Source organism: Bos taurus, chromosome 22, assembly GCF_002263795.3.
Source record: "Bos taurus isolate L1 Dominette 01449 registration number 42190680 breed Hereford chromosome 22, ARS-UCD2.0, whole genome shotgun sequence".
NCBI classification, from domain to species: domain Eukaryota; kingdom Metazoa; phylum Chordata; class Mammalia; order Artiodactyla; family Bovidae; genus Bos; species Bos taurus.
This window is the reverse complement of record NC_037349.1, coordinates 56,149,211-56,168,470: the sequence shown is the minus strand read 5'-3', so window position 1 is coordinate 56,168,470 and position 19,260 is coordinate 56,149,211. Positions and strand designations below refer to the sequence as shown.

Sequence of the window (19,260 nt, the reverse complement as noted above, 5' to 3'; positions counted from 1 at the left end):
GGGGCCTGGGGGCCAGGCAGGCGCCCCTTGGCTTCTTCCTCGAACAATGCCCCGCCTCGACTCCCAGGACGTGTGAGCCCCGCCTCCTTACACTCAGCCCCCCACCCCCGACTCAGCTGGGACTGGCACCTGGGCCACGACACCCGCCGGCGTCACCCTTGTCAAAATCCTGAAACAATTCCCGGTCAGCTGGAGAACAGCCACTGAGTTCCCAGGTATCACCCTGGTGCCCAGCTCCTCTCCGGGACTGCCCTCCCCGAGTCTACCACAGTTCTGCGACTAGTAGACCGGATTGGATAGATGGTCTTCTGTCATCGTTTAGTCGCTAAGTCATATCTGACTCTGGAACCCCATGGACTGTAGCCTCCCAGGCTCCTCTGTCCATGGGATTCTCCAGGCAAGCATACTACAGTGGGTTGCCATTTCTTCCTCCAGGGGATCTTCCTGACCCAGGGATTGAACCCATGTCTCCTGCATTGGCAGGCGGCTTCTTTACCGCTGCGCCACCAGGGAAGCCCAAGGGGATATTTGAAAGTTCTCCAACCATGAGAACATCTGCTGGGCTGGGGGACTGATGCCCTTATCTGCAAGCCTGGCTTACGGCCTCCGGAAAGGAAACCGAGCTCAGTCCCTGCCCATTACGCTTCCTTGAGCCCGTCTGGGCCGGGCCCCACGGCTGCAGGCCCCAGGTCTCTGCACACACCAGCAGACCTGCACTTTCCTAACAGCAATTTTTTCCATCAGAGCAAGGCTTCTGTGGAAGCAGGGCTGCTCAGGGGAACCTGGGAGGGCTTCCCAGGGGAGAAGGCTCTGGAGTGGTGAAGCAGGGAAGGACAGGACACATGGCAGGAATGGTCTGAGCAAAGTCTGGGAGACCTGGGAGTGAGTGACTTCTGGGGAGCAGAAGGGATCCAGGGATGGCGGAGTGGTCGAGGGCAGAGGAGAGGGTAGGGGGGGTGAGGAGAGAGCAGAGGAGCAGCTGGCACTTCCAGGTGGTTGGGAGCTGCAGGTCACTGAAGGGCCCCCGGGACCACCCTCCACTCACTCCTCCGACACTGTGTATCTGTCGGCCAGCGGCTCACAGGCCACGCCGCCGATCCACACGCCGTGGGCCACGTCGCTGAACCGCCGGCCCAGGTTCCTGCCGCGGATGGTCAGCTGGGTCCCGCCGTCCAAGGGGCCGCTCAAGGGCTCAATCTGCCAGGCGATCAGAGAGACAGGAGGATGGGGCTCTGAGGCTGGGGTGTCCGGGGAGGTAGGGCAAAGCAGACCCGCCACTCAGGGGAGGCTCTGAAAGCGCTGGCAGGTCACCAGGGCTGCCAGTGGGGACGTGTGTGTGAGACACGCAGCCTGCCTCGGGGACACCAGTGCGCAGGTACAGAGCCAGTGCTATTGGAGGAGCGTCTCCTGGGGATGCTGAGGTCCAGTCCCCGTGGCCATGGGAACCCATGTCTGACCACGTGACCCTAAATCCCAGGCAGAGTCCAGCTGGGCCTGGGACGGGCAGGTGAACCAGGCTAAGGCAAACAGAACCCTTCCCTGAGACTTTTTCTTAATTGAAAATGAGGTTCATGGGTTACCCCAGTTTTCCCCTTATCAGCAAGGGTTCCCGGACCTCGCTATAAAGACACTCGACCCCAGCCTCTCTTCCACCCCAGACTCCAACACACCCCCCGTGCCCGGCTCGTTCGCAGCCCTCACCACCTTCTCTATGCAAATCGTCTCCTTTCTGATTGCTGTCCCCCAACCCCAACTGAACCATGAGCTCCGTGAAGACAGGCATGTGTGTGTTCACTGCTGTGTCTCCAGCCCCAGGATGGGGCGACAGGGGGGAACTGGCACCCAGTGGGTGCTCAGTGGGTGACACAGCGTGTGGGGGCCCGGGTGTGTGCAAACACGTGAGCTGCGGGTCCCTGAGCCCGTGTGGGGCGCTGTGTGTGTGCACATTCAGGTGTGTGGGTGTGACGGGTCTCCGAGGCGGGGGTATTGGGTGGTGGAGTGCTTACCGCTCGGATCTCGGGGGCGGGGCAGGTGCCAGGCGTGGGCTGCAGGGTGCCCCGCGGGCGGCAGCCGTCGCTCCACACACACAGGTGGCCCAGATCCTCGCGGCCCAGGCACTGGGAGCAGTCGGGGCTGCCCACGGCGCAGTTGTAGACCTCCACTGCGGGAGACACGGAGCCGGCCCAGCTCAGCTGGGTCCTGCTTCTTAAGAGTCAGGGCCCAGGAAGCTCTTAGTACCTTCTCCAACCCCCAGCGCCACCCCAGGGGGCTGCTAATAATAAGCACAGTGCAGCCACAGCCCCGTTAACAGTCATCCGCACAGAGATCCTATCCAGTGGGAGCTGTTTATCAGCCCCACTTGACAGATAAAGAGATGAGGCTCAGAGAGGCAGAGTGACTTGCCCAAGGTAACACAGCCTGTGAGTGGGAGAGCTGGAGTCACAGCTAGGCCCGAGTGGGTCTCCTGAGCCCCCAGCGGAGCTCTGGGATGCTAGGGAACCACTGAGCAATGCGGGCTGTGCAAGCCTCAGGCTCTCAGATGGGCTCAGGAAGGAGCGCAGGGTGGGTTCCCCGGGCATACAAGCTGGTTCTGGGGCTTCTGTCTGGGACCTTATAGTACAGAAGCGGGGCAGGGTATGGGGTGGATGTGCACAGGCCCCCCCTCCTGCTAAACAGGCCCTTGGAGAGTTGATTCGACACGTGTAATAAGAGCACGGCCACCCCCCACCATCTAGGGGCGCAGACTGTGTCCCAGACAGCCCTGCAGGGCCCTGCATGTATTGTCTCAGCAAACCCTCGCCCCTGCCTCTGCAACCGGGCCTGTGCCTCACGGGAGGACCCTGAGGCTGAGAAAGGGCAGGTGAGTGCTGGGGGGGCAGAGCCACGGGCATGCGGACGCCCCGAGGGTGTGGTGCCAGCCCAGAGGAGCGGCTCCACAGTGAGGTGCGAAGTGAGCAGGCCGGCAGAGGCGGGGCTGGGACCTGAGAGACAGCGTGTGTCGGGGAGTGGTGGGGGGATACCCGAGCACTGGATGGAGCCCCCCAAGGCTGCGGCCATGGGAGGCTGGGGGGCACCTCCTACCTGTCATGGGGTCAGGGCTGTCCAGGAACCGGGCCGGTCGCCCCTTCAGCTGGAGGCTGAGTGGAAATACCTGGCTCTTCTGGGTCGTGTGCAGCTGCAAAAGATGGGGAAATGCGTGATGGGTGTGGATGCTGTCTGGGTCTCTGTTGGGGGGAAGGCACATCAGGGGAGAGACGAGGGCAGGGCCACTGGGGGCAAGGGGACCAAAAAGCGGAGGCAGAAAGGAAGGCGTGCATGTATCTGGACTCGAGCCGGCCTGCCCTTCCCCTCCGCCCTGAAGCCCCGCCGCTCACCACCACGTGTTTGCAGCGTACAGCTGATTCGTTCACCCACACAGCCTCGAAGGTCTCCTCCAGACCGAAGCTACACTCCAGGGCTGCACCCTGCGGGACACAGGGGTCAGGGGCATCCAAGCAGCACCCACCGCCCCCCACCTTCTTCAGGACGCCAGAGACTGCTGTCTCGAGGCGCAGGCGGGGGCTCTCTCCCTGAACTGCGTCTCCTCCAGAACGTTCCTTCCTGGCCCAACACCTGACAGAGGCGGGGGCGGGCGTGGGGTGGGGGGTACACACGAACACCCAGAACTCCGGCCTGACGCTCTCACACCTCCGAAAACCTCACCGACAGCTTCCAGCGGCCTCACCCCGGGGCCTTTCACTCCGCTGGTAAAGCCGCGACTTTTCCGCACGACCGACACTTACAAGGTTCATCCCAGGAGACTCCGCCTGCCCTGCAGCCTCAAAACCCCCACGGCCTGGGATCAGGTCACACAGGACGCGGGTCAGCAATGCACACGCCGTCCTGCCCTCAGCCTTTGTCCAAGTCCATGCTTCCCTCCCAGCAAACCTCAACACAGCCTTCAAAATCCAGCTGAAATGTCCCATGTTCCAACAAAGGCTCCCAGACCGCCCCTCACCCAAATCACGGGGACACCCCTCACTTGAGCATCCATCCATTTGGCAATGAATATTAGGGTGTGTGCTGGGGGGCTTCATTAAGCTCCGACAGCCTTCCCCGACCCTGCATACCAAGGACCTCCCCTATCCTCTGCCCAGGCTCTGTCTACACCTGTCTCTCCACCCACTGGGGAGGAGGTGGCGGGGCTGGGTTTTTGGGCCCTCTGACACCTCCAGGAAGATGGCAGTTGAAAGAGCTCAGGCTCAACCTTAACACAGGCCCACTCAGGTCCGAAGTCCACCTCTGCGACCTCCTAGCTGTGTGACTCTGTGCAGGTGGCTCCTCTTCTGAGCTGTGTGGGTCTCTAAACTTAGCAAAGGAAAGAGACTCCCCTACTCTGCAGGACTCTAAGGAAACTGGACACCATGTGTCTTTAGTGGGTTGTACACTGTGGGCGCCAAATATATGCTGGCTGAGATCAGTACACAGGAAGTGCTCAATAAATGCTTTGCTGGGGGCGGCAGGGAGAAATAAACAGGGCCAATTCCCCAATGCCATCTTGCCCTCAGCCCAGCACAGGCCCCCCGGGAGCAGCCATCAGTAAATATTTGCTGAGTGAACAAACCCAGGTTTCAAGAGGGCTAGGCCAGCCGCGTGGCAGGACTTCCTGTTTATGTCCCTGTCGTTGGTAGATGTGTTACCCTGAGGAGAAAGCAGGTCGGCCACCCCCTGGCCCTGCCCCCTCCCCGCTTCACTACGAAACTAACACAGGGAAGTGGCTGTTGACAGGCTGAGAACTCCTGTATCCCTGCCACGCTGAGCTGGGTCTCCTGAGCCCCTGGGCTCACAGCAGCCGGCCAGCCTGTCTGGGGTTCTGCCGGGTGTGAGCTCTGTGAATTGGGCTGCTGCAGAGCCCAGGCAGAGTCAGAAGCAGGCCCAGGGGAAGGCGGGCCAGGATCACTGAGGCCCCAGGAAGGCAGACGGGGGCCCCCCAATTACACTCTGCTCAAAAGCAGGAGGCAGGACCCACACTCAAGCCCTGGGCCTCCCTGACCCAGGCTCCGGAAGCCCAGGGGAGCAGCATGGCCTTTCCCCCCTCCGAATGCCCCAGAAGCTCTGCCCTAACCACCGCAGGGAGGAGCCCCAGGACTGAGGGCACGGCCCCCCCCAGCCCCAGGACCAAGGGCACAGCCCCCCCAGCCCTTCACAGGGCAGCATCCCCTGCCATGACGAGGCTCCCCGGCACGTGGCCCCCACGTGTGACAAGTCGTCAAGGGCCTCAGCTCCCCCGGTGAAGCGACAGATGGTGAGTCCCCGAGAGCTGGGGAGGGGGTGGCTGGCAGGCGTCCAGGACTCGTCAACACTTCCCACCCAGGATGCTCCTCCAGGAGAGACCCAGCAAGGGGCGGCCTCCGTTCCCCCAGCCCAGATGGGTGGGTGGTGGGTGGTGGGGTGGTGCGCAGGCAGGGAAGGCTGGTGGGCGGGGGAGAGCACTGGACAAGGAGTCCAGGGCTAGGGTGCGAGTCTAGCCCGATGCCATGTCCCTGGAGGCATCTGTTCCCCTCCTGCTTTCCCTACCGGGACGATGGGGATGGGGCGGCCAAGGGGGTCTCAGGCCATTTTCCAGGGAAGATGTGTCGGCCTCAAACTAGGGGGTGGGGGGTATGTCCAGGGTCACAACCCAGCCTAGGGGCAGGGCAGGGTGCACATGGATAGTCACCCACGGGCTGCAGCACTGGGCAGGGGCTGGGCCTGTTGGGGGGCGTGACAGGGGAGAGGGTCTGGGGGTCCCGGCCAGACCCTCCTTTCCTGCAGGAGCTAGGGGTAGCTGGCTGTCCCCAAGGCCTGTGCCCACCACCCACCTTCCTTCCCCCTACCTCCGTGCAACCAGGGCAGGGCTTTCTCCAACAGAGCCCAGAAACTCAGAGGAAGAAAACCAAAGCACGGGACTTCCCAGGTGGTCTAGTGGCTAAGACTCCGAGCTCCCAATGGAGGGGGTCTGGGTTTGATCCCTGGTCAGGGAACTAGATCCCACGTGCCGCAACTAGAGATCCTGCACGCTGCAACTTAGACCCAGGCAGCCAAATAAATAAATAAGTGGAAAAGCAGAGCATGGGCGGTGGGCCCCGCCCCCGCTTACCTGGAAGAAGGCGGCGCTGGCCAGGTGCACCGGGATGCTCTGGGAGCCGCCAGTGGGCATGGGGGCCAGGGCGGAGGGCAGGATCTGCGGGCACTCCTGAGGGCTCTGCAGTCAAAACACAAGGAAGCGGGGCTGACCTGGGGCGTTCTGGAGGAGACGGGATTCACGACCACCCCAGCCAGCCGGCGCAGTCCCATCTCCCTGGGGAGGCGCTGGGCAGCCCATGCAGCGAGGAAACGCTACTAATAAAACGACAGCCGCATCCACCACCTCCCACACACCACCTGACCTGATCCTACGAGCGGGAAGGTGTATTGGCCCCATTTCACAGACGAGACTGAGGCATGGAAAGAGGCGGTAACCTGCCCAGTGGAACCGAGTCCGCACGGCCACGCCACGGAGAGCCTCTGCGGGGAGAGCTCCCCGGCTCTGGGCCTCATCTTTCCCCAGTTGTAAAATGAGGCACTGCACTCACTTTCTGAGGCTCCCTCCAGCTCTGGAATTCCAGTTTCCAGATGGACACACGATGAATGATTCACAAAAGAGGAAACCACAGACTTCGGAGAGGCCCATGAGAAACAGGGTGTGAGGTTGCACACCCCTCCCCACTGCCCGGACGCATCACGAGCCCTGAGCTGGAGGCCTGGGCATGCGCGTTCCCACGTCGGGTGTGGAGTCACTGCTGTTCAGTCACTCAGTCGTGTCTGACTCTGCGACCCCGGAACTGCGGCATGCCAGGCTTCCCTGTCCCTCCCTACTTCCCGGAGTTTGCTCAACTCAAGTCCATTGAGTAGATGATGCCAACCAACCAGCTCATCCTCTGCCACCCCCTTCTCCTCCTTCCTTCAATCTTTCCCGGGTTCTCGGGCCAGAGACTGAGGCCTGAGATTGAGGACCAAGGTGAGAGACTGGGACCCAGGGTCTTTTCTCAGTATTGTTAATCAGACAAGGAGCTACTTGAGGGGAACCTCAGGGGCCCAGCATGAAACCAGAGCTTGAGGGACACCAATGCTTCACTTATTATCGTTGACCACAGTCATAAACAGCGACCACGATAGCGACAGTGGTTAGCGGCTGGCGCCCACAGCCCTCCACATGCACCTGGAGAGTTCTGAGCACCCTGTGCTGTATTAATTCACCAAACCCTCCTCCCAAACGCCCTGTGAGGTGGGTACCACCGTTATACCCACTTGACAGACTGGAACACCGAGGCACAGAGAAACAAAGTGGTGTGCCCAGTACGGGGCGAGCAGCACAGTGGGCTCTACTGGCGCAGACCCTGCTGCTGACCCCCAGGCCAGACACTGCGCCCGGACGATGAGTTTCCCCGGAAGCGCTGCCTGCTGCCGACCATAGGGGCCAAGGAGGCCGCCCGGCCCGGCCAACGCTGCAGGGCTGCAAGGCAGGAGCTGGTGTCCGGCTTGCTGTGTGACACGCAAGGCCGTCCCTCCCTTGAGCTGCTGTCCTGAGCCGTCCCATGTGTAAGCCCCGTGGAATTTCGGGGAATGGAAACCACATGTTTCCAATCGGGTTTCACTGCCGCTGCCAGGCCGCTTCACAGCTGGCCGGGGGCCCTGCGGCTGCGACCCTGGCTCTGGCCCAGCCGAGGGGAGGTGGCCAGCAGGGGCTGGAGGCGTGCGGGTCCAGAGGAAACGACGTGGGACCATCCCTGAGGGCCCTACTCTCCTAGATCCTCATAACCCACCATGGATGCCTGTACCTACTCTCCAGAGTGGGCAAGTCTGGGAGAGTGTGGGTGCGCCTCTGCCCTCTTTCAGCACCACCCGGAGGGTCGCTAATCTCCCCTGGGGACAGCTGGTCCAAGTGTGCCTGCATCTCCCCGCCCCCCAGGCCTGTGGTATGGGAGGACTGACCCTCCTCCCTAGCCCCAGGGATGGGCAGGCACCCAGGCCTGTCCTGGGCTCAGCGATTGGTTCGGGGAGTGGATGTGACCCAGTTCCCCTGGAAAAATTCTGCAGAACCAACGAGAAGGAGGGTCTCCTGGTATTGCCAGGGATCAGGACCCCACCCGGGGCTGCTAAGGCGTCTTGCGGCCAAGGGGGAGGGCCTGCCGGAGCGCGGAGGCCACCTGGAGGGGCGGGGAGGGCCTGGTGATGCTGGGATCCAGCTGAGCCCGAAGGGGATGCCGCCCCTGGGACTCTGCACTCACACAGGCCGACTGGCTCTACTGGGGCCGTGGCCAGCGGCTCGCAGAGCACCGCGGCCTCCTGTCCCATCCCAAGCTGAACCATCCAAGCCTCGGAGACAAGCTGAGTGGCTTCTCCCCCTTGGCCAGAGAATAGCCTCCAGGCTCAGGAAACCACGGCCCCGACTCTGGGCAGAGCCGTGGGCAGAGCCGTGAAGGCGGGAGAGCAGGAGCTGGGGGGACAGCGAGGCGGGAGCCCCAGGAAGCCCAGATGTCAGCCCAGCGCGTGCATCCAAGGCGGAGCCTCGCCTGACTGCACCTGACTCTGCACTGGAGCTCACAGACTCCCCCAGGGTCTTTCCACGTGCGAGGATTCAGAGTTCGGGACCCAACCTGGCCGAGCACTGAGTGGCCCCGCTGAACCCACCCAACCTGCTCCCTCCCTGCCTTTATGCGTTGCCCTGCCCCCCTTCTATACACTGCCCTCCACGTTCTGCCAACCAACTTCTCCACCAGCTCCTAATGAAGCCACCTTCGTAGAGGTTCCCACCCAGGTTCCCCCCACCCAGGGAGCCTGACCCCGGCACCTGCCCAAACCCTTGCCGCTTCTAAGGCCTAAGGTCACCCTGCCTTGCAGAAGCCGCCTCCTCCAGGACAACTGGAAGGGGCGGGTGCAGCAGCCTTCTCCACTCCCTTCCCCTCCTTGGAAAAAAGCTGCAGCCCTCCTTGCAGCATCCTGTACCCCCCACTTCCTTCCTCTGGGGCCCATGAGGCAACGGGAAGTCAGGAGACATAGTCCCTGGCTCGCGCCTGCCCAGAGACCCCTCCCCGGCCTGGCCTGAGCCCTGCGGCCTCCAAGACGACCAACGACAGACTGGCTCTAAATTAAACGCCGGATTAAGGAGCAGGCCAGGCCCAGGCGGGGGCGGCCTCTTCTCCCAGTGGACTACCGTAATCCTCTGAGACAGGCCCTCTATGCACCCCCAACGCATCTCTGACCTGCAGACCTAGGGGCAGGGGGGTGGGGCGGGGAGGAGGGGTGTCCCTGGGGGCACTGCCCCAGAAACACCTCCAGGCTGGCGAGCTCCTCTGCATCTGCCGGAACCTGGCAGGAGGTTCCCCTCCCAGAGAAGTCCTCCCAGCAGAGGGGCCACCCATGGCGTGTCGGGTACGAACCTGGTGTCGCTCCAGATCCCCCTTTGAGACAGGCCCCCTTTCATAGACAGGGAGACGGGCACAGAGAGGTGTGGCGGCCTGCCCGGGGTCACACAGCCACGACTCACGCCTCAGGCTCTTGCGTTCATGATGGGGAGGGCAGAATCATGTCTAATCGGCTGCTTCCCCAGCGGGCACCAGGGTTGCTTCCTAGGGATGCAGGACGGGCCTCAGTGACCTCCCTGCTGGGAGCCAGGGCTTTTGGGGGTTACGCTGACTACCTCAACTGTGCCATCTGGAAAATGGGTGGGAACTCCCCTTTCCTGAAGAAGATGAGCTGCAGGCGAGAACCTGGTACCTCACCCCGAGCCTTTCACAGCCCTGATACGAGACGGAAGATCCAGCGGGCGGGCCTGACGGGGGATAAGCTGGCATATGACCTGGCACCATCCCGGTCCAGCCATCCCACCCTGGAACCCACTGCAGTCCAGCTGTCCCACCTCAACCAGTCTCAGGAGTCCCGTCTGGTCGTCCCTGGCACAAGGCTGCAACAGCCATAGCGGCTCTCTGGGTGAAGACACGAGGCCACCCCATAAGTGACCACACCCAAACCCGCCGGCAGCAAGGTACATGGTGCCTCGGCCTGTGTCTCTGCCCGTCCCCTACCCTCCCCAACATGCCCGCCCCGTGTAACTGATGGCATGCTGTCCCCTAGCTCAGGGCACCATCAGGCCGGCAGAACAGGAGGACCTGGGAACCTGCGGCTTTAGAGGTCACTTGCTTTCTCCACCCTGTGAGAGCCACAGCAATCCCCAGCCCTGGGGCCCAGTGCCCGTGGGAGACGGAGGCTGGGGTCTTTCGGCTCAGCCCGACTTGGGGAAGCGGGGAGAACATGGGCTGCCAACAAGAGGGGCCAATTCAAGGCCCAAGCCTGGTACTCCCTGATCCATGAGGGTCGCAGAAAACGTTGAAGCTAAAATTGAAAATGAGTATGATGTGCAGGAAGGCGCCTTGTCCTAAAAGGCTGGAAGTGTAAACAGGTGCAGGCTTTCTGGGGGTCAGCTGAGCTGAAAGTATGGGCTTTCATCCCAGAATACCCGTTGAAGAACTGGTCTCCAGAGGACAGTCAAGGCCACGCAATACCCTGCACGTATCAGAACGCAAAAAAGAAAAAGGCGCGCTCAGCACGTCCACCAACAGGGGACTGGAGGGGCTTCCCTGGCGGCTCAGATGGTGAAGAATCTGCCTGCAATGCAGGAGACCCGAGTTCAATCCCCGGGTTGGGAAGATCCCCTGGAGAAGAGAATGGCAAAGGGACTGGTTACACGCACTGTGACGACAAGCCCAGCACGGCGGCGGTTAAAGTTGGAGCCAAGAAAGACAATGTAATGACACGGAAATGTTCTCAACGTGTCAAAAAAAAAAAAAACAACGGAACAGTGGAGGCAGAGGGCACCCCTGGGCCCGGCTTACCGTGGGATTTGGCGAGGCCTCACACCGAGACTGGTTGGAGACACAGGCGTGCTGCTGAGCGCACCAGACACAGGGCCACTGTGCCGACAGGCAGCTGGTGCAACTGAAAGACAGGGGCCTCCCCTCAGCTGCCTGGCTCCCCACCCCTGTGCCCAGCAGCGGGGACCTGGGACACAGCCCAGCACAGTGAAACGAGGTCTTGCTCAACATCAGAGCTGCCCAGCGCGGCTGGGCATTTTGTAAGGTAACGAGCTCCCCAGTGCAGGAGGTATGCAAGGAGGAGATAGGCAAGCAGGGGACTAAATTAAGCGTAATCAAAGCACTTTTCTCAGCCTCGACTAGCCTGGGTGCTCACAGACACCGGGCACGCTGGGTGATGAGAGTTTGTTGCACAAATGAGCCGTCAGGTGAACAGCCAAGGGTCCCGCCTGCCTCTGCGACACCATCATTTTTCTTGAGGGGGCTTCCCCGAGAGCAAAGCCTCCTGCCCACCCCAGAAGCTAGCCCCGACACCCCACTCACGCTGTGTGTGGGTACACCTGCCCGACCCGGCCGCAGTCGTAGATGGTGAAGCTGGCCCGGACGATGTTCTGCCCCCGGACCCTCACCGACATCTCGACGGTCACGTGGTCTGGAACAGAGCAGGGCGTCCAAGGAGAGCAGGACAAGGGGACACGGGGGGCCCACCAACACCAGCGGCTGTGCCATCCGGAACCCCCCATGCCTGAGAGTCCACCATCCAAAGGCCCCCATCAGCTGTCCCTGCACCCCGGGCCATGAGGTGCCTACCTTGGTGGGGCGGGAAAGGCGGGAACTGATCCTTGGGCAGGAGGTTGCAGTAGGCGATCTGGTGGCCAAAGGCTGGGCCCGGGACCCGAGCCACCGTGTGGATGCCGTGGCCATAGTCACAGGCCATCTCCATGCCGCTGAGGCTGGGCAGGCTCCCCGAGATCTGCAGGATCATACCCTGGAGGCCAGGGACCCTTAGCTGGGGGTGCAGGGTGTGGGGGAAGGCCACGCCTCGCACCGCCCCACCCCCACCCTGGAACCTGGGGAGAAGAGGTTGGTCAGTGGCTTTGACTCCAGGGCCACCGGTGATGCAGCCTACGTGGGCCTCAGTTTCCTCCTCTGCAAAGTGAAACCAACCACCCTACAGGGGCCAGAGGCCCTGCACAATCTGGCCCATGGACCTTGGATGCCAGCCTCTTAACACTCAAATCATGAGTCTTGTTCCCACCCCAGGGCCTTTGCACTAGTGGGTCCCTCTGCCCAGATGCTCACACTGGCTTCCTATTGCTGCTCGGATGCCATCTTGCAGTGAGCCCCCCACCTGATGTAAAATGTCAATACTACCCCCCCACCAAGCTGCTCGCTCTGCACCCCGTCCTCTGCTCTGCTTCCTTCTTCTCCACAGCACTTATTTTGTTTCCACTCTCTCCTCTGGGAGTGTGTCCACCCCTAGAGGACCAGAGGTTTGCCTCTCTTGTTCACTGCTGTCTCCCCAAGTCCAGGACTGTACATGGCACAGAGTGGGAGCTCAATAACACCTACTGTTATTGATGAATGAATAAATGAATGAACAGATGGACAAAGCCCCGGACCACCTGCTTGACCAGAGGGCGTAAGTGCAGGACTGTGATGTGTAACGATGGGGAGTGGGGAGCACAGGAGCCCCAGCTCCTGTCGGTCATTAGAACCATCACGTGACAGATGAGGATGTCTGCACCAGAGAAGGCTCTGAGGGCAGGGCTGGAGTGGGGGGCACCCAAGCCTGTCTGTCTCTCAGCTCCTGCCCCCTGGAATCCCCTGCACCGAGGCTGTCTGCTACAGGTAAGCAGGGAGCCGGCTGCGGCACGCCTAGGCACTCCTGGACATGGATTGTGGGGCAGGGGGACAGCTACTTGAATTCAACTCCCAGCTTGGGCACTTCCTCACTGTATAATCTTGAGCAAGTCACTTTACCGCTCTGTGCCTCAGTTTCCCCATCTGTATGACGGGGATGTTACGAGCACCCAGGCACTGCTGTCACTATCTGCCTCCAGGTCCCTGGGGCGCCGCACCCAGGAGGCTCCACCTGTCGGGTCTGGGTGCCAGGGGAAGGGCTGCTCTCCACCCGCACCCCTGAGCCCGGAGCTGGGGTCCTGGCCCCCCGCACTCACCGGGTACTCCTGGTGCACGTCGATCTCGGCCGGCAGGACGGTCATGGCGGGGCAGCGGCCGGGGCCCGCGCTGGCGCTGGTCCAGAAGTGCGGCTGGCTGGAGTTGGCGCAGTCTTGCTGCAGCGTGCACCTGGGGCGCCGGCGCAGGTCAGGGTCCAGGGCGCCCCCACCCCCGCGGCCTCCCGGGCCCAGCCTGCGCCCCAGGGGCCTCACCGCGTCTCCAGGGCGCACCAGCCGCAGTAGGCGTCGGCCGCGCCCACGCAGTCCCCGCAGGTGGTGTGCGCGGCGCACGCGGCGACCTTCACCCTGGCCATCTGCAGACAGAGGCGGGGGCCCAGCTCAGCAGGGGAGGGGCAGCCAGGCGAGGGCCGGGAGAGGCTGGGGAAACTGAGGCTGTCACGGCGTGGGGTGGGGCGGGGAATGAGCCTTCCCAGCAGAGGCCACGGCAGGCCGGAAGGGAGGGGGCGATGCTTCTGGCAGGAGCAGCTGCTCTCGTGCAGAGGCAAAGAGGGGCTGGGGCTCAGCACATCCTGGGGTCTCGTCAGGCTGAGGCCCGGACACACCTGGTGGGACGTCATCAGATACAGGTAGCCGGGGTCCGCGGGGTCAAACTGCATCACGTGGTGCACAGGCTCCCCGTAGGCCACCGTCACCACCTTCCGGCTCACCACCTGCATGCTCTCGTTCAGGTTGATCTGGGGGGGTGCGAAGGAGGGGGGCCGTCAGGGGATGGGGCACCACGAAGGCGTCCCCAGGTAGGGGCAGGCTGGGGACCGGCCCCGGGGATGGGGGGCTGCCCTGAGCCTGGGAGTCTCAGCCTCGGGCCCCTCCAGGACTGGCGGTGGCGGCCGGCCCCCACACTTTGTTCTCTGTCGTGCGCCCCTCCCCCCAAGAACCCCCCTCCCTGCCCTCACCAGCATGTCCTACCCTGGTATGTACAGGGCCGGGCTTCACAGTTAAGAAAACATTCTCTGGGAGGCTGTGGGCATCATGCCAGGGAGTGGGGACCTGGGTTTGAATTCTGGCCTTGACATTTACAAGCTGCACAGGCCCAAGCCATCCGAGTCACTTCCCCTCTCTGAGCTAACGGGGCTGAGGACGGCACCCGCCCCACGGGGCCGTGGGGCATGCTAGGGAAGATGCAGGCGAAGCGCTGCTGGGGCCAGGCCCCGGACAGACGGCAGGGCCACTGGTCTCACCCCTCCCCTCTCACACGCCCATCTCACAGATGAGGAAACCGAGGCCCAGAGGAGCCAAGGGACTTGGCAAGAGTCCTAAAAGAAGATGCCTCAGGGTCACGATGGAGGTCTAGGGCCATCTGACTCCAGATCCAAGGCTGGGGTCCAATGTCCAGGCAGGAGAAAGACCAGGACTAGCTGGGGTCTGGAAGCTTGTCTGGCTGAGGGCCCCTCTGCACGTCCCCCAGAGACCTGACAGGCTGGTCAGAGACTCCTCAAACTGCTGTTCTCTGCTGATCTCACGTTCCGTGTTGCCTTGTCAAGGCCTGGTCAAGCTCTGAGCTGGGGCGAGGGGGCCTCCAGCCCCCCAGTCCTCCTCCATGGGCTCCAGAGCCTTTCACAGCTCGTCCTGCTTGTGGAGTCAATGTGTCTGTCGTGTGAGGCCCTGGCCACCCACCCCATCTTATTCCACGATCCTCCTCTCTAGTCACTAAACCCAACTCAACATCCAGCCCCCATGTCTTCTCCCCGCTGTGCTCCGGTCTCAAACACCTTCCTCTCCCCCTTGGGCCGGGAGCTGTCCTCCCCACGTCTTCAGCACAACAGCCTCCCTGATGCCCCCCACACCCTAAACTGCAATTACTCTCTCCCCAGCCTCTGGGACATGCCTCATCCCAAGCGGCCTCTTGGCAGAGTCTGTCCCGGGCAGCTTGGCCCTCTGCATCCCCCAGGCATCCAGCAGACGTGTTTCCACTCTTTCCAAAGTCTACAGAGCACCTGGCATGCTCTGGGGCCTGGGCTGGGGGCTGTGATCAAAGCCTCAAGTGAGGTGAGAGTGGGCAGGAGATGATCGGGCATGAAGCAGGGTGGTGAGTGCAGAGGTCAGGACTGAGGGGCGGGGCAGCCTCTGACCTGACTGGACTTGGATTCCACCCTGGTTCCTGCTATGTGGGCTCCCCTGGTGGCTCAGCTGATAAAGAATCCACCCATGATGCGGGAGACCTGGGTTTGAACCCTGGGTTGGGAAGATCCCCTGGAGAAGGGAAAGGCTACCCACTTCAGTATTCTGGCCTGAAGAATTCCATGGACTATACAGTCCACGAGGTCGCAGAGTCAGACACGACTGAGCAACTTTCACTTTCACTTTCCCCACTATGTGACTTTGGGGCACTCGGTTCCCCTCACAGAGCCTCAGTGTCCTCATCTGTGAAATGGGCATCACGGCTCTGCCTCCCTCGAAGCAATGTGAGAGTTAAACGTGAGGGTGCCCGTGATGTGTCTGTTGAGGCTGGGTAGACAGTGGCGCCTAATAACTGCGGCTTCATGGTGGGGGTGGGGGAGACTCCTGGACAGATGGGGAAACCGCCCCAGGTCCTGCAGCTGGGAGGGCAAGAGCCAGGAGCCGCATGCAAGTGTTTGATCCCGACCACAAGCCCCGACCCTCAACGGAAGCTGTGAAGGTGGAGAGGGACCCCTGCCCCTGCTCCCATGACTGGGATCTCCCCCAGGGATGTCAGCGACTGGGGTCCCGGGGCCAAGCAGGCTGGGACTCTGACCCCGAATGCTCACCACCAGCCTGTGGCGTCTGCCCGGGGAAGCTGAGTGAATTGGATTATCAGATCTGAATCAATTAGACCAGGGCCTGGTGCAGGTCGGAGCCAGGCCAGACGGCTGACGCTCTGGACAGGCCGGGGGTGGGAGGTGGCTGGAGGGCCACCCAGGGTCCATGCCCTCCCCTGGGGCCGCTTAGTAGGGAGACCGACTCCTCTCACCCAGCTCTCGGCATCTCGGGGGCGGGAAGCATTACCTGCAGAAACCAGTCACCTTGGCTGGGAGCTGGGGCATCCTCAGAGGCTGGTGGAGGAACGGAGGAGGAAACGGGGGAAGAGGGGAGACCCCTACTTGCTGGGTTGTGGCCTCCCCCACCCCCCGTCAAAGCCCTGCAAGAGTCTCGAGAGGCTGAACTTTCAGCCTTTGATGGCTGGGGACACTGAAGCCGGGAGAGAACACCTTCACTGCTCCAGGTCAAACAGCCTGCCAAGTGGCAGGGCCCAGAGACGAACACTCCACCGGCTTCTGAAGCCGGGTCCTGGAGGCCCCCAGAGACAGGCCACCTGAGCTCTGCTTCCCTCATCTGCACGACGGGAACTCACTGGTATGAACCGGAGTGGAAGGAACAGACGTGGAAGACGCCGTCTAACCCGTGGGACCCCCACCCCCGCCAAGCACCCCGGCCCAGCCGTACCTTCAGCAGCCGCCCGCTGACCGTGCCCAGGAAGACCACGGTGTAGTTGCCCACACTGGCCACGGCCACGGAGGAGAGGCCCGGCGCTCGGAACACAGGCAAGGCCTTCAGCGGCTGCAGGACAGACAGCGGGTGCTGCAGGTGGGCAGCCCCACAGTCCAGCTGTTCCGGCTGCAGCTGCGAGAGAGACAGCACGTCAGACCGTGGTTCCAGAACCTTCTGCAGCTCTCAGTCCCCCGCGGCTGGCCGGAACCTCCGGCCGCCGCCTCTGAGCTTTCAAAGTCCTGCTCCTGCTCTGCGCTTGGCTCAGGCCCCAAGGCAAGCAGGAGCGCGTCTCGGAGCCCAGGTCGACCGCTGCCCTTGGCTTCAGTCATGGACCCCTAGCAGAGGGGTCTGTTCTGGGTACACAGAAGCTTGCCAGGAAGGGTCACGTGAGGGAGGCAAGAAGGCCCAGGGAGGCCAGCCTCTGCCCCAACTTACCTCCTGACACCCAAGAGGTGTCCCTCCTGTCTGGCTGGGTCTCCATAGCAACCATGGGGTTTTTTTTCCCTCCGCCCTCCACCAGATTCCTGCTCTGACCCCAGCAACCCCCACTCCCCAACAGGTTACTAGACAAAAGTTGAGGCCTCCCCAAACTGAGGCCCCAACACACATCCCTTCATCTGCCCATGTTACAGATGGGCAGGTCGAGGCCAAGGGTGTCCAAATGCACACTCCTGGCATCCACGTCAGCCCCAACTCACAGGGGCGGGATGACCTTTTGAAGGTTTCTTCTGCAATTTGCACAAAAACACAACACAGGCCTCCAGGAAGTGCCTCTGAGAAGGTGACTGTGCAAATCCACCAGGATGTGGACACAGGGTGGTTTAGGAGGGCGGATAGTAGGGATGGACAGGATAGAGTGCATCACCCAGCAGGGAGGGCCCAGCCCGGGCGACACCCCAGGTCCGCATGATGGTGAAGAAGGAGATTCTGGCTGAGAAAACTCACAGGGTGTCACGGGGCCTTTCCGATCAGATGGGTGCATAAACGTTAACAGTCACGACAGCAAATGCAGCACAGGCCACGTTTGCTGAGAACTGACCCTGCACCAGGCCTGTGGTTTGCTGAATCCTGGCCCCACTCTGAGATCCCACGGCACAGATGGGGTAACTGAGGCTCAGCAGGGACGTGGCCCGCTCCAGGTCACCGGCTGCGACGTCAGGCCACCAGGACTGAAGCGGGCAGGACTGGCTTTATGGCACGGCTTCAGAGAGAAGCTTTCCTCCCTTATCTGTGCTTTCCTGCAAGCCGAAGCCACCAATGATGTGCCCACATGGGTTTTGTACACAATCTCAGCTAGTGTTCAAAAGCAAACCATAAATACCGGGTCCTTCATTCCTGGAAAAATAAACACAGCTGAGCCCTAAGCCCAGAGATGGGGTGGGGCTGGGGAGGCCTCCGGGGCCACAACCCACCACAGGGTGGCCTTCCGCAGGAGAGTTAGGGGCGACCTGAGCAAGTCACGTCACTCCTCTGAGCCTCAGTTTACCAAGCTGTGAAGTGGGTACATCTCAGACTTCCCGGGTGAGTCCAGTGGTTGAGAATCTGCCTGCCAGTGCAGGTGAAACAGGTTCAATCCCTAGACTGGGAAGATCCCGGACACTTCGGAGCAACGGAGCCCGTGCGGCCCAACTACTGAACTTGTGGTCTAAAGCCTATGCTCTGCAACAAGAGAAGCCACCTCAACGCAAAGCCCCAGCACCACAACCAATTTCAGAAAGCCCGCGCGCAGCAACGAAGACCCAGCACAGCCAAAAACAAATACATAAATAACTTTGAAAAAATGTTAAAAAAAAAACCAAACAAACACTGATGCATCTCCAGCGCCTCCCCTACAGGCACCTGGAAAAGACAGCTCATTGTGGAGCGCCAGCATGCAGCGTGGCCCACGGTAAATGCCCCGGAAGTGTGAACTGACACTACTGCTGTTTCAGACGTGATGGTCCCTGACATGATTGTTACCAAGTGGAATTTAGGGGTAAATCATGCCTACCTCAAAAGCTTTCTCACCTGGACCCCCGGGACCACCTTAAGACAGCTGTCTTCCCATAAAGGAGGCTCTCCTGGCCTGCTCTCTGGGCTGACTCTGTCCTCAACATTTCCCCCTGGGATACAGCTGCAGAGCGAGCCCTGTAAAGGTGCAGAGGTCTCCTCTGCAGAGAGGTCTCAAACCATCCCTCTCTGATGGTTGACGCGATGCTGAGAATAAGCCTCACATCCTAAGCCTCCCTCACGCCCCTCCCAGGGGCCTGAGGAGCGGGCCCGTCCCTTACCCTCCCCTCTCCACTCCAGCCTCGGGCCTCGTCTCTGCCCCTCGGCCCAAGCTGGGTCCTGCCCCAGGGCCTTTGCACGTGCCAGTCTCTCTGCCTCAGATGCCGCCACCCAGACTGCCTTATCACTTTTTGCTCATCTTCCAGCTTTGGACCTACCCTACCTGACAGGGCCTGAGTTGGGGGACAGCCCTGGAAGGCGGCTGCCCGCTCCTTTCCCCAGGGCCCACCCCCTGCAATCCCGCGGCTGCGGGGAAGAGGTGAGGCAGCGAGCAGCCAGGAGAGTGGGCACCTGGGCCCCAGGCTTTCCACAAGGACGCCTTCCCCGGGGGTTGTGTAACTCCTCTTTCCTGGACATGGATGACGGGCGTCATTAAATAATACGTTGTTCTAAAATTAACGTTGCAAACCCTGGCCCAGGGGACGCAAGCTTCCGCCCTGCGTTCTGGGGGCAGGGGTTGGGTGGGAAGGGCC

The 19,260-nt window shown here is 61.7% G+C and overlaps 1 protein-coding gene across 1 annotated transcript in view; it reads right to left on the bottom strand.

Annotated features, from left to right (window-relative positions):
- The window catches only part of PLXND1 (plexin D1), a 49,180-nt gene that overhangs the window by 15,280 nt on the left and 14,640 nt on the right, over positions 1–19,260 (bottom strand). Inside the window, exons 2-13 of the mRNA XM_002697122.5 lie at positions 16,475–16,651; positions 13,615–13,746; positions 13,265–13,365; positions 13,052–13,181; positions 11,682–11,859; positions 11,415–11,523; positions 10,893–10,995; positions 6,119–6,223; positions 3,375–3,464; positions 3,082–3,175; positions 2,007–2,161; positions 1,046–1,197 (exon numbers count right to left, since the gene is read on the bottom strand). Coding sequence (XP_002697168.4) covers positions 1,046–1,197; positions 2,007–2,161; positions 3,082–3,175; positions 3,375–3,464; positions 6,119–6,223; positions 10,893–10,995; positions 11,415–11,523; positions 11,682–11,859; positions 13,052–13,181; positions 13,265–13,365; positions 13,615–13,746; positions 16,475–16,651 — 1,526 coding nt within the window. The remainder of the gene's footprint in view (positions 1–1,045; positions 1,198–2,006; positions 2,162–3,081; positions 3,176–3,374; positions 3,465–6,118; positions 6,224–10,892; positions 10,996–11,414; positions 11,524–11,681; positions 11,860–13,051; positions 13,182–13,264; positions 13,366–13,614; positions 13,747–16,474; positions 16,652–19,260) is intronic.